This window comes from Ictalurus furcatus, chromosome 22 (assembly GCF_023375685.1).
Source record: "Ictalurus furcatus strain D&B chromosome 22, Billie_1.0, whole genome shotgun sequence".
Classification (NCBI taxonomy): domain Eukaryota; kingdom Metazoa; phylum Chordata; class Actinopteri; order Siluriformes; family Ictaluridae; genus Ictalurus; species Ictalurus furcatus.
The window spans coordinates 15,445,685-15,458,585 of NC_071276.1; the positions used below are offsets into that span (position 1 = coordinate 15,445,685).

The following is a 12,901-nucleotide window of genomic DNA, read 5'->3' on the forward strand; positions in this document are numbered from 1 at the left end:
GCTTTTCTTACACAAGTCATGTTGTCAGTTTGCTAATCATACGAGAGGGTAAATAAAATGAAAAGCCTGCTCAGCTAAATAATTTACTTAAATGCAACAGAGGATCTGCTACTGTTTCATATTAGAGTCAGTAAGCTATAGTGAACGATATACAGCACTTTTCACCCTGCTACAGTATTTTTTCAACTATTGAGTTGGTCCACTAAAATACATTGCTGGGTCTGCATTTAGAACTTGGTCCACCATTTGGCGATGTCCTTTGGTGTTGTTCCTTTGGTGTGATCGATTTCAACTCATCTGCCCTTATACAGGGTGATTGATTAGCCTGGCTGTGGCTCAAGTGATTGATGTGCAAGAGAAAAATAGACAGAATGGTAGAGCCAGCATTCACAGAGGGAAAGAAAAATGACTTGAGACCAGAAAAGGTATGCATGAGATGGCACTCTAAGCCCCACGATCCTCTTCCCAGTCTGTACTCTGTAGACATCAAGAGTCTTCAGGTGTGAAAACTGATCATTTGGGACAACAGATGTTGTTATTACCTCGGTGTGTCATAATTCACTCAAATGCTTGTGTTATGATGGGTGACATTTTCCATCTTAGGATGAATGAGTCAATTTATCCGAACCTTCAACGAAAGAGAAATCGCACATTAATAAATATGGATGTTGGACCATGGTGTTAAACAATACTTATAGCCTATTAACTAACTCTGTATCAAATGATGTAGGGTGTAGATGAATTTAGGTCATCCTTTATTAACAAGTCATCAAGAGAGCGCAGAATAGACACATCATCTTTATAAACGTACAGGAATTCATCCGGTACTGTAGAGAAATTCTTCGTAGTATTCCTTACGCATTGATAGATGGCACTGATAGACAGTTCTTAAAAGTGTCCTGTTTACTTTGAACTGTAAAATCAGTCAGGATTTATGAACTGACTTTTGCACTGAGCAGTGATTTAAAGCAAATTAATAGTACAGTTTGATATTAGATTTCCCGCATGTCTTAAGTTGCAAACTGCAATTAAATTAATGAAAATATCCACATTTTCACCAGGGGTTTTGGACAAGAAACTGCTGTTGAGTCCACACCATGTGTCACGTTTCGTGACGCAACGGAGATAAAGTAGGATGCAAGCGCAGGTTGAACAACAGTTTTATTTAAAGAGGGACAGGCAGACAAATCCAAAACGTGATCCAAAAACGTAATCCAGTAACATGCAAGGTTCAGGCGATCGGCAAACAGGCATAAATGAGGCAAGGCAGGAATCAAAGTCGTGGTCTCGGGATACAGGGTTGATATACCAAACATGAAACATAAACAACAGCGAGGGACTGGTAGCGGAGAAACCAGCGTGAACTTAACAAACAAAACTAAACATGACATGAACTATGAACTATGAACTAAGACTAAGACTAAGAATCGAAACAGGAAACTATGGACTGTGACTGTGGTTATCTATCGTAAGGACTCTAAACTAATCTACTATCTAACTCATTCAACATTCCGCGTTGTGTGCTGGGAGGCGCGCGGTATATATGCAGAGATAATCAGCCTCGTAACGGCTGACGGCTGAGGACGATTCAGACACACATGAAACAATAGCCAATGACAGAACGGGGAGGAGACATAACAGAAACATAAACAAATGCATGTGTAGAAATGTCATGATTGTCCACAAGGGAAAAGCAGGTGCTCGTGCACCTGCTCGTGCACGCGCGCTCACATGCTCCACAGCGCGCTGCATAAAGGGGAACTCGTGACAGAACCCCCCCCCCCCCCCCCCAAGGGCACTCCTCCCGGAGTGCCATGAAACATCCATCTCCATTGCCGGCCCCGGCCCCCTGGGCAGAATGTCCCAAGCCGAGCCTGGAGACCGCACTGCGTTCTTGGCGAAACAACAAGGCAGAGCGACGTACATGGCAGAGCAGGGAAGCAGAGCGATGACCACAGCCGGGCAGACAGTCTGAGCTATGTCCTCGGCGGAGCATGAAAGCGGAGCGACGTCCTCGGCGGAGCATGAAGGCAGAGCGATGACCACAGCCGGGTAGACAGGCTGAGCGAAGTCCTTGGCGGAGCATGAAGGCAGAGCAAGGGTCTCCGTGAGGCCAGGGAGAGGAGTGTGGGTCTCCGTGAGGCCAGGGAGAGGAGCGTGGGTCTCCTCGAAGCAGGACGGGGGAACGAGGTTCGCCATGGAGCAGGAAGGCTGAGCGACGTCCACAGCTGAACAGGAAGACTGAGCAACGACCACAGCTGAACAGGAAGGCTGAGCGACGTCCACAGCTGAACCGGAAGGCTGAGCGACGACCTCAGCTGAACAGGAAGGCTGAGCGATGACCTCAGCTGAACAGGGAGGCTGAACGACATCCACAGCTGACCAGGGAGGCTGAGCGACGTCCACAGCTGAACAGGGAGACTGAGCGACATCCCCAGCTGAACAGGGAGGCTGAGCGACGACCTCAGCTGAACAGGGAGGCTGAGCGACGTCCACAGCTGAACAGGGAGGCTGAGGCTCTGAGGTCACCAGGTGAACCTTGGGCTTGGGTGGCTGTGTCGGTAGACTCGGGCGTGAGCAGAACTTGGCTGTGCGTGTCGGCAGACTCGGGCGTGAGCAGAACTTGGCTGTGCGTGTCGGCAGACTCGGGCGTGAGCAGAACTTGGCTGTGCGTGTCGGCACAGTCGGGCGTGAGCAGAACTTGGCTGTGCGTGTCGGCAGACACGGGCGTGAGCAGAACTTGGCTGTGCGTGTCGGCAGACTCGGGCGTGAGCACAACTTGGCTGTGCGTGTCGGCAGACTCGGGCGTGAGCAGAACTTGGCTGTGCGTGTCGGCAGACTCCGGCGTGAGCAGAACTTGGCTGTGCGTGTCGGCAGTCTTGGGCGTGGGCTGAACTTGGGCGACCGGGTCGGTAGACTTGGGCGTGGGCTGAACTTGGGCGACCGGGTCGGTAGACTTGGACGTGGGCTGAACTTGGGCGACCGGGTCGGTAGACTTGGGCGTGGGCTGAACTTGGGCGACCGGGTCGGTAGACTTGGGCGTGACATCAGGAACTTGAGACTTGACTTGGACTTCCGAGACTGGAGACTTGACTTGGACCTCAAGGACTTGAGACTTGACTTGGACTTGGACCTCAGGGACTTGAGATTTGAATTGGACTTGGACCTCAGGGACTTGAGATTTGACTTGGATTTCAAAGACTGGAGACTTGACTTGGACCTCAGGGACTTGAGACTTGACTTGGACTTGGACCTCAGGGACTTGAGACTTGACTTGGACTTGGACCTCAGGGACTTGAGACTGGACTTGGATTTCAGAAGCTTGAGACTTGACTTGGACTTCAGAAACTTAACAAACGAAACTAAACATGACATGAACTATGAACTATGAACTAAGACTAAGACTAAGACTAAGACTAAGAAACTATGGACTGTGACTGTGGTTATCTATCGTAAGGACTCTAAACTAATCTACTATCTAACTCATTCAACATTCCGCGTTGTGTGCTGGGAGGCTCGCGGTATATATGCGGAGATAATCAGCCTCGTAACGGCTGACGGCTGAGGAAGATTCAGACACACATGAAACAATAGCCAATGACAGAACGGGGAGGAGACATAACAGAAACATAAACAAATGCACGTGTAGAAATGTCACGATTGTCCACAAGGGAAAAGCAGGTGCTCGTGCACGCGCGCTCACATGCTCCACAGCGCGCTGCATAAAGGGGAACTCGTGACACCATGCACATTTTGCTAAAGGGTACATTAATGGCTTGTTTAATACAGTGCTGTGGAATTGATTTAGATTAGTTAGAAGGTGTTGATTATTTTCTGTAACAGCAGATCTAACATTAGTTGAGCTGTATGGTTGGTATTAATATGATAATTTTAATATAGTAACAACATACACTGCTAAAAAAAATCATTGTGTAGTAGTTTTCTGAGAGGAGGCATTTTTGGAAGGAGTCTCCAGTTTCAGTGCTTTGTAACAGTCTGAAGTAAAGCTGAAACTGTAAGTTTCTGAAACAGCAAGATCTTGAATGTGCATCATTCGTCTTATTACCTTGATTAGAGAGAAAAACACAAGTTGGTGAAGGAACAACAGTTTCTTATTTGTATAGCGTTAGTGATAACAGGAACTAACTAATTTCATGGATATATCACAATATTAAATATAACTATAAACTGATAAAATGTATCCCTGCTGTAAAAAAAAAAAAACAACAACAAAAAAACCCCAGTAGAAACCATCACAGTAATTCGAATGGTTTTCGGCTAACCATTCAAACCATTACCATTACTATTATTTGTCCTTAATGGTATCCACTAGACATAATATGCCACCAATAGAAGGCAACATATTATTAGTAGAGACCCACAGGGAGCACTACAGTTTCCATTAAAACCAATACAGTTCCCATTATAGCTATTACAAATTCTATGAGTGTTTCTATTCTATTTTTTTTTTTCAGCAGGGATTACATTATTTAATAAATGAAAAATGGTTAGTGTTGGAAACTTACTGTGTTACAAGGGTGACTTTGGGATGTACTGTTAAAGGAGAATAATCAACTACAGGGTGGTATCACACCACTCCATCTTCCAATAACAGCATTCCCCACTGTGTTTATTCCTTATACACGTAGATAGACCTCAAAATAGGAAACCATACAGCCTTGCAGACCACACATGAAAAGCAAGACTGTTAAACCATGAGTGCTCCATTTGAGACATGGGTTTAGAGAAATAACATGATCCAGAGAGAATGGGTTCTCACAGATGTTACATCAGAGCCCCTTCCAACAAAGGTCAATCATAATCCTCACTAAAACCGGCAGCTTAGCACTCTACTGTTCCTTGTAATTTCACTCCTTCTGCTCCGTGACACACATACCGCCTCCGCTTCCCTCAGGCTCCCAACAACTCTGATAACCATCACGTTCTTCTGTAGGTTTCATCTAATACTGTCTGGGAAAAAAAAAATCAGCTGTTTGTAATTTAGACGTAATGTACTCGTTGAAAAGCTTTGTTCCTTTAAATTTGCATGCTGATTTGCTGTTTTGTTGTGCATGACATTGGAGTGAAAACCACTTTGTTGTTGTTTCAGCTTGTGCAGAACCTCAAGAGGCTGATGAGACCATATGTTGTGGAGTTTAAGAGTCCTCTGGAACTCTCTGCGCAAGGTGAGTACACTCACACTCTCACACTCGCACAATAAACACACTTGGAATTACAGTTTCATAAAAAACAAACAAAAAAAACCATGATGTGGTGCTCAGTCATGTGGCCTGTTTAGCATGTTTCCAATATCTCTACTCAGTCATGCTGTGGGACAGTAAATGATGCTCTTCCATCACACATTGGCAGAAAGGCAAGCAGAATCACACGCATAAATCATACTTCCATTCACTGCAGGAGGTCAGCATACATGAATATTTGCACAACCCTGACTTGAACTCACGCTTATCTTTTTATCGACGATTATTGATTGGTTGTTAATTACATTGCAGTTAAACTCTCATTATCTTCCCCTACAGACTTGTTCTCCTTATTAGACCCAGGAGAGCTCCCTCCTGCGCTCCCTACATCTAACCCTCCTTCTTTTCCTCATTTGTTTTGTCTCTATTTTATTTGTCTCCTATGGCTTCATGCACAGCTTGATCAGATGTCCCACTGCTGTAGCTAATTAGCCGTGTTTTAAACAAGTACTTAAACTCTACAATGTAATGCCATAAACCAGCTAGGTAATAGTTCACACGGTGGATATTTTCTGTGTCTTGAATCTCAGCAAGTGAAAATGTTCTTTCTCCTGCTGCTGTAGGGAAGGAGATGATCGAGATGTACTTTGACTTCCGTCTGTTCCGACTGTGGAAGAGCCGGCAGCACTCCAAACTCCTCGACTACGACGACCTTTTGTGACGTCTCGTCCTTTCTCTTTAGAGTGCCTGAGAGAGGCGCGTAGCTCCATTTAGGGCCCTACCCTGGCTGTGTTCCCCTCTAGAGCCTCAGTGTGAATGCTCTGAGCTGGAGGAACGTGATGAGGAAGCATGAAGACGGCTGATTGAATAGTTCGCTCTGACATGCGGCTGAAGGCAGGAGATTCAGCCATTCCTATAAGGTGGCATTTGTAAACCCAGACCTTTTGAACTCTCACCTAGGAATGAGAGATGTAATTGGTAATGGTGATGGATGGTAGGTTCATATTGATCTTAAGGATGTGTTTTAAGAGAAGTAGATTTTTTTTAAACGGACAGCCCTGGAGATGAAGCTAACATAGCCACATTTATTATTGAGTAGCTGTGTTGTAATGAACCAACAGGGACCATTTCCGGTCTTTCTGATTCAGTCTTCTTTAGAAACTAGGTACTTATATGTTCTTTATCAGGTAGAGACAGTAAAATAAACATTTTACTAATCTCACAGGACTCCATATAGTACTGTAGTTGGGAAATTCATCATAGTATTCCTTACTTATTCAGAGCATTGATATTTTCTGACATATGGCCTGTTTTTTTTTTCTGGAGGAGAACTCAGGTTTTATCAAGTAACCTCCCTGACCTTTTTCTGCACTCCAAAAGAGAACAGGCTAGTAGACAGCAATGATTCAGAAATAATAACAGGAGTAATGGGAGTTGTGGAAACAAGATGTCAGACAAAATATAATGTAGAATTTCTAGTGTGTGTGTGTGTGTGTGTGTGTGTGTGTGTGTGTGTGCTAGATTTCCATAGAATTAGAAGTTAGATTTTCATAGTGGAGATTTTCAGGCATCTAACACGAATGCTTGAATAAACTTGTTGCCAGATTTAAACCGTTGTCTTTGTCAGATGTAGGTATGTGCCAAAAACTTAGTTATATGTTATATCACGATATTCAACAATATTGTTACTGGCGACAGTGCAGCATTCGGTCCAGCATGGTCTCAAACTTGCAAATTCAAAACAAATCAGATATGTAAAGTTGCAATGATTAATGGATAGAATTAGTATTTTTCATCTTTTCTTACAAATTTTATTTGCATGAGGTCAAGCTAAATTAAATATTCCCCTTGAATTTATACTGGGATCAGGTTCACACACTGAAAAAAAAACAAACTTTTGTATCAACTTGTAACAATATTATTTTTCCAAATATAAAAAAATAAGGCTAAAAATTTGCTATATTTTTTTTGCTTACTTTGATTCAAAATAGCCACTGCATGGATCTTCTGAGACAATGATTTGGCTCATTGGACAAGTGTTTAATTAGAAATTTAAGAAACCTTGAGAAAGTTGTTGCTGTAGTTCTCTAATTCAAGTTTTTGAAAATGAAAAGTTTAACTGTTAAAATGCTGGCCAATACAATATTGTGATAATATCCTATAACATGATAAAAACTTAGGTGATTTAAGTGATAAGAAATGTAATATAGGCACATACCTAGACAGATGTTAATATTAGTTACAACTGTCTCATTTTTTGTGATTATTGAGGTGTATTTTTAAGCTGAAATTCATCCAGACTGTTGAGTAAGTTTGCACCGATATTGTTGTAAAACTTCTCATACGTCTACATGTGTACATTTCTACTTGTTCAGATGTGTACTGATCCTTTGTTAATGTAGACCTATAGTGCCCTCCACTAATTTTGGCACCCTTGGTAAATATGAACAAAGAAGGCTGTGAAAGACTTTATTGTCTTTATTGTTTAACCTTTTGATCATAAAATTCACAATAATACTCTGCTCTCATGGATATCAAATAATTGCAAACAAAACACAGGTTTATCCAAAAATTATCTTTGTTAAATATAGGTGTGCAACAATTATTGGCACCCTTTTAGTCAATACTATGTGCTACCTCCCTTTGCCAAGATAACAGTTCTGAGTCTTCTCCTATAATGCTGATGAGGTTGGAGAATACATGGGGAGGGATCTGAGACCATTCCTCCATACAGAATCTCTCCAGATCCTTCAAATTTCGAGGTCCATGCTGGTGGTTCACCAAACAGATTTAGTTCACCCAACAGATTTTCTATGGGTTTTAAGTCAGAGGACTGGGATGGCAATGGTAAGACAGTAAACCAGTTTTGTGTTGATTTTGATGCATGTTTTGGATCATTGTCCTGCTGGAAGATCCAACCATGGCCCATTTGAAGCTTTCTGGCAGAGACAGTCAGGTTTTCATTTAATATCTGTTGATATTTGACAGTCCATGATGCCATGTATCCTAACAAAATGTCCAGGTCCCCTGGCAGAAAAACATTCCCAAAACATTAAAGATCCACCACCATATTTAACCATGGGCATGAGGTACTTTTCCATATGCTACCTCTCTGTGTGCACCAAAACCACCTCTGGTGTTTATTGCCAAAAAGCTCTATTTTGGTTTCATCTGACCATAGAACCCGATCCCATTTGAAGTTCCAGTAGTGTCTGGCAAACTGAAGACGCTTGAGACAAATTTTTACAGCCTTCTTTGCTCATATTTACTAAGGGTGCCAATATTAGTAGAGGGCACTGTACATCAACGTAATGTCAGAGGGAAGGACCTGAACTGATGCTTGTTCATAACATAAGGTCAAAGCATGCAATTCTTCGCAATACTTCTTTTATGATCATAAGCATTACCAACCAACTGTTACTGTGATAGTTTTTAGATCACGATTTAAAGTCTTTCACCTTTTTTCTTTAATTATAGCAGCAAGATCGGTGGTTTGTTTTATGTGGACACATCACTGTTTGCTTCTGTATGCACACAAGCCTAAACATAAGTAATAACATAAATAAAATATGACAGGCTGTGCAGTTATAGGAAAATAATCAATGGCTTAGTGACGCCTGCCGCGAAACAGAGCTATTGTTACCACCCTGAAGTTGATTGTTTTCCAATAATCGCATGTTTCAAAGTGTTTTATTCCTCATATACCACAGCAATTCTCCAGTGTTGTGTGTTTGATCAATTTCTATTTACATTTAATGTTGTGGAACATCCAAAAACAAGTTAGTTCCTATAATCCTGTTTTGTTCTCTCTTTAAGTTAATAAGATGCTTCCTGAAGACTTCCCTCTGTTTAAAAGCTTAGCTCCAGCTTTATCTCTGACTGTTACAAAGCACTGACACTGGAGACTCCTTCCCTAAATTTTAAACAGAAAACAATTAGACATGTTTTTAATACATTTGTGGAGTGGAGTGTGTGATAGTATAGAAACAAAAAAAACATATTAGAACGAGCACATTAATATAAATTAAATGAAAACCTTCTGACCAATCAGGTTTGAGAATTCAACAATGCTGTGGTATAATCTGTAATAATACCCACCTGTGTATTTGGTGTGCTTTGGTAATTTTGGTCAATCCTGTAATAAGAGGACTACATTTAATCTGCTAGCTCATTGACTCATGTATAGCACTTTTTATTTTTCCAGCACTGTGCAATTTGTTTTTCTTCTGCTACCTGGTTGCATTCCTGATATTTCCATGTATGTAAGAGCCAAGGATATGTAGGTCAACATGAACAATAGCACTGACCTTAATCAGCTCGTTGGAGGCCTGGGCTCGGAGCCATAAGGACTCAGCAAGAGACGTAGAACCATCTGGGTGTTGGGCGCTAATCTCTCGGACAGGACACTCTGTGACTGTGACTTACACACATGCCTCACCTAGAGCTGGAGTGTGATATTACACGGAGTTCATGAGATTTAACAGATCGTTAAATGCTGGAAGTTATTTCTGCGTCATGAAGTTCATCACCTCCATCAGCTATCTGACTGAACTCTGAGCCCAGAGGAAGTTTTAAACCTGCATGACTAATTCGTCGTCGAATTCACGGCTATATTTCGTAGCAATAGACATCGTGACATTAACTGTAGAACAATCTGTATGTGTAATATGTTTTCATGTGTATCTCAGACTATTGTTTAATCAATCACTGACACCGGTTTCACAATAGAGTGTGTGAGAAACATGTTTAGGATCAGACTCAGGACAAAAATGCTTAACAGATAACAGAAGTAACTGTCATTGTAGACGCATTGTATTAATTAATGTAACGTTACACTAAGGACACTATTTATTGTTCAGAAATGTCCTTTGGTGATTGTGAGATTTAACTTTAGAAGGTATTATAAACTAACTTTATGAATATGTTATTGATACATAGTGGTAACAGGGTAGTGTTCATAGGGCTACAGAACACCTGCATAAGCTTTTCATGAGAAATTATATTAACCTACATAAATGTTTGTAAAGTCTTATTTCCTCAGTTGAAAAAAAAAAGAAAAGGCTTTTGTCAATATTGATGTCAAGTCATGACAGCTTTGTCACATGACTTAGATTTTGTTGTTGATATAAGATTATGGTATGACAATTTTAGGACTGACTTATTCTAAATCTTAAAGACAATTTGTAGTTCTTTGCACTTCTGGTATGTCAGAGTCACATAATGGCGATGGCACAACATGCTCTAATTTAGCATCAGAGCAAATATACATTACTTACCTGTCATCATGGTGTCTGGTTTTGCAACTGAGTATCCATAAAGATCATGTAAATCATCAAATTAAACTCACTTTACTTAAGGGACAATGAAAACACACACACACACACACACACACACACACACACACATCTGCCATTGTGTTATCATGGAATTGTCATAGTACACATCACCTTTATTTAAGAGCTTACCTTTAACGTTACTTTCATGATGTCTTACGCAGCAGGTTTTCAATGTCAGTGTCATTAAAACCAAGTGCCTAGTACAGGAAACACCGAAGTGTTCAATTTTCCAACTAACCTCCTTTAGCAAGCAATGCCACATAACCATTATGTGACTGTGACATGACATCCTAACTTAAAGGAAAGCTCCACCTTGAACCGCGTTAAACATGTTATATATTAAATATCTTAGAGATTTTGGTGCTAATTTGTCGGTTGGTGCTGTATTTTCATTATTGTCATTAGAAGTTAGCAGTTGTCTACCAATCTGTAGTCACGGGGGACAATGTTGTTGCTAGTGCAGTTAAAGTGGTTGTTTAAATAGAAAATTTTCTGTTATCTCAAACAGAAGGGATACTGGTCGGTTCTCATTCACCATTTTCCAGTGATGTTCAATGTCACATTCATGAGAAATCCAATGTAGAACTAGTGGAGACGGTAAATGTAAGACTCAAATGTTGGTTCCAGAATGCAATGGGACAGAGTGCTGAGTTATGACAGGAACTCGCCTTGGCTAGTTAGTGATCCAAGATGAAAAGCACAATGGTATTAGCATCAATAGTAGCATGAAAGCTAAAACTTTGGAAGCTGGACTGTTTGAGCAGAGTGTATAGATGAGGAGGTGAGAAATCTGGACTGACTAAGGGACTAAAGCATTGCTGCATCACTCTCTTTAGGTAAAGATAAAGCAAGAGCTAAATCCCATTGGCACCAATAAACAACAGCTAGTCAAATGGCATTGTGTTTAAACTGTTAGCTGGTGCGAAAATAGACAAACATGTTGATTAAAGACATTTAATGCAAACAAAGTCAACTCCACTGAACCACTCGAGTACTTATTGATGATAAATATTTATTTCGAGTGCATTTTTTCCCCAATAAGTGTCAAGCTTGCCACAACAAAATCTATGAAAACACATTTTATTACTGTTGAAATAAGTCTTTGTAAATGTCTATATAGGTTTACTGTATGGGAGAGCTTATTGAGGTGTTGTGTACTGTATCTCTACGAACACTACCCACTTTACAAAGTAAAGCGTTACTTATATAGTTAAGGTTTGATGTCAGTGATGATTGTATACTGATTTTAAGGGGTTGGGCTTTATTTGTGATGAAATGGGGGTGAAATGTGCATAGCAAAAAAGTTCACGCTAATGTTCAAGGTTAGGAAAGAAGTCACACTGAGGTCCTTTTGACCGTCTGATTGCGTCTCGGAAAAGTGGGCTGTAATGATTCATATCAAATCATTTCTTATGGGCGCCTTGAATAATCCAATCGCAAATGAAACTGTTTGCAGGAGGCATGAAGACTAAGGTCTTTTTGATTGGCCCATTGCCATATCGTTCTTTTCTAAACGACTCCAGGGATTATGATTGGATTAAATCACGACTGATTGACAGCGTCATGAATGAGCTGTATGGTGTGAGCTCAGAGAGATGAAAAGTGAGGAGTCAAGGGCACTTTGAATGGTCCAGTGTTGAACTAAGTGACTCCTCTGGTAATTTTGATATTTTAGAGAACAATGAGCTAACTCATGGTTTATATCTTTATTAGTCCAGTATATTTATTTATTTATTTGAGAAATTGTATTAAACTCTACAGATTTACTGTAATGCTGTACTTACACAGTTGAAGTGGATGGTTTTACCTTGTCCTGTAGCAGTACAGCACTGAGCATTAAAAATGTTTCTAAAATGGATTTTTCAGTAAAAATCTAGGTTGCAGTCTATATCCGTCTTGTTTCCTTTCTTTGACCTTGGATCTATTTGGTTGGAAAAATACCGAACATGGGTTTATTGGATTCAGAAGTAACATATGCACGCAGCTTAATGTCAGACTTGAATAAAAAATCTGAGCTGCTATCTGTGGAAACAATGATAATAACAAGGTGATAAATAAGAATGACATTTTAAATCAGGATGTGTATTCTTCATCGCACTCTGTATTCCCTCTTTATCTGTAATAATATGTCAGTGATCTTTATTGAGCACACACAAGGACTGAGCTCTGAGGACTGAGGTAATAAACCTGAGAGTGAGCAATCCACTGGGCATCCATGAGTCATAAACACACTTGGGTACAGTACTGATTGTAGCACCTCTTAGCTGAACTGTCTGATTAATCCATGCACAGTACATCCAATCAAACTGGAGTGTGAATGAATGATTAATTGTTTTTTATTAAGTCTAACATTATTAATTTGAC

At 40.7% G+C, this 12,901-nt stretch overlaps 1 protein-coding gene across 1 annotated transcript in view; it reads left to right on the plus strand.

Moving 5' to 3' along the window:
* Window positions 1-12,425, plus strand: part of nsmfb (NMDA receptor synaptonuclear signaling and neuronal migration factor b) — a 52,530-nt gene extending 40,105 nt beyond the window's left edge. Inside the window, exons 14-15 of the mRNA XM_053610439.1 lie at window positions 5,111-5,186; window positions 5,825-12,425. Coding sequence (XP_053466414.1) covers window positions 5,111-5,186; window positions 5,825-5,922 — 174 coding nt within the window. The 3' untranslated portion in view covers window positions 5,923-12,425. The remainder of the gene's footprint in view (window positions 1-5,110; window positions 5,187-5,824) is intronic.
* Window positions 12,426-12,901: the final 476 nt, after the last annotated feature.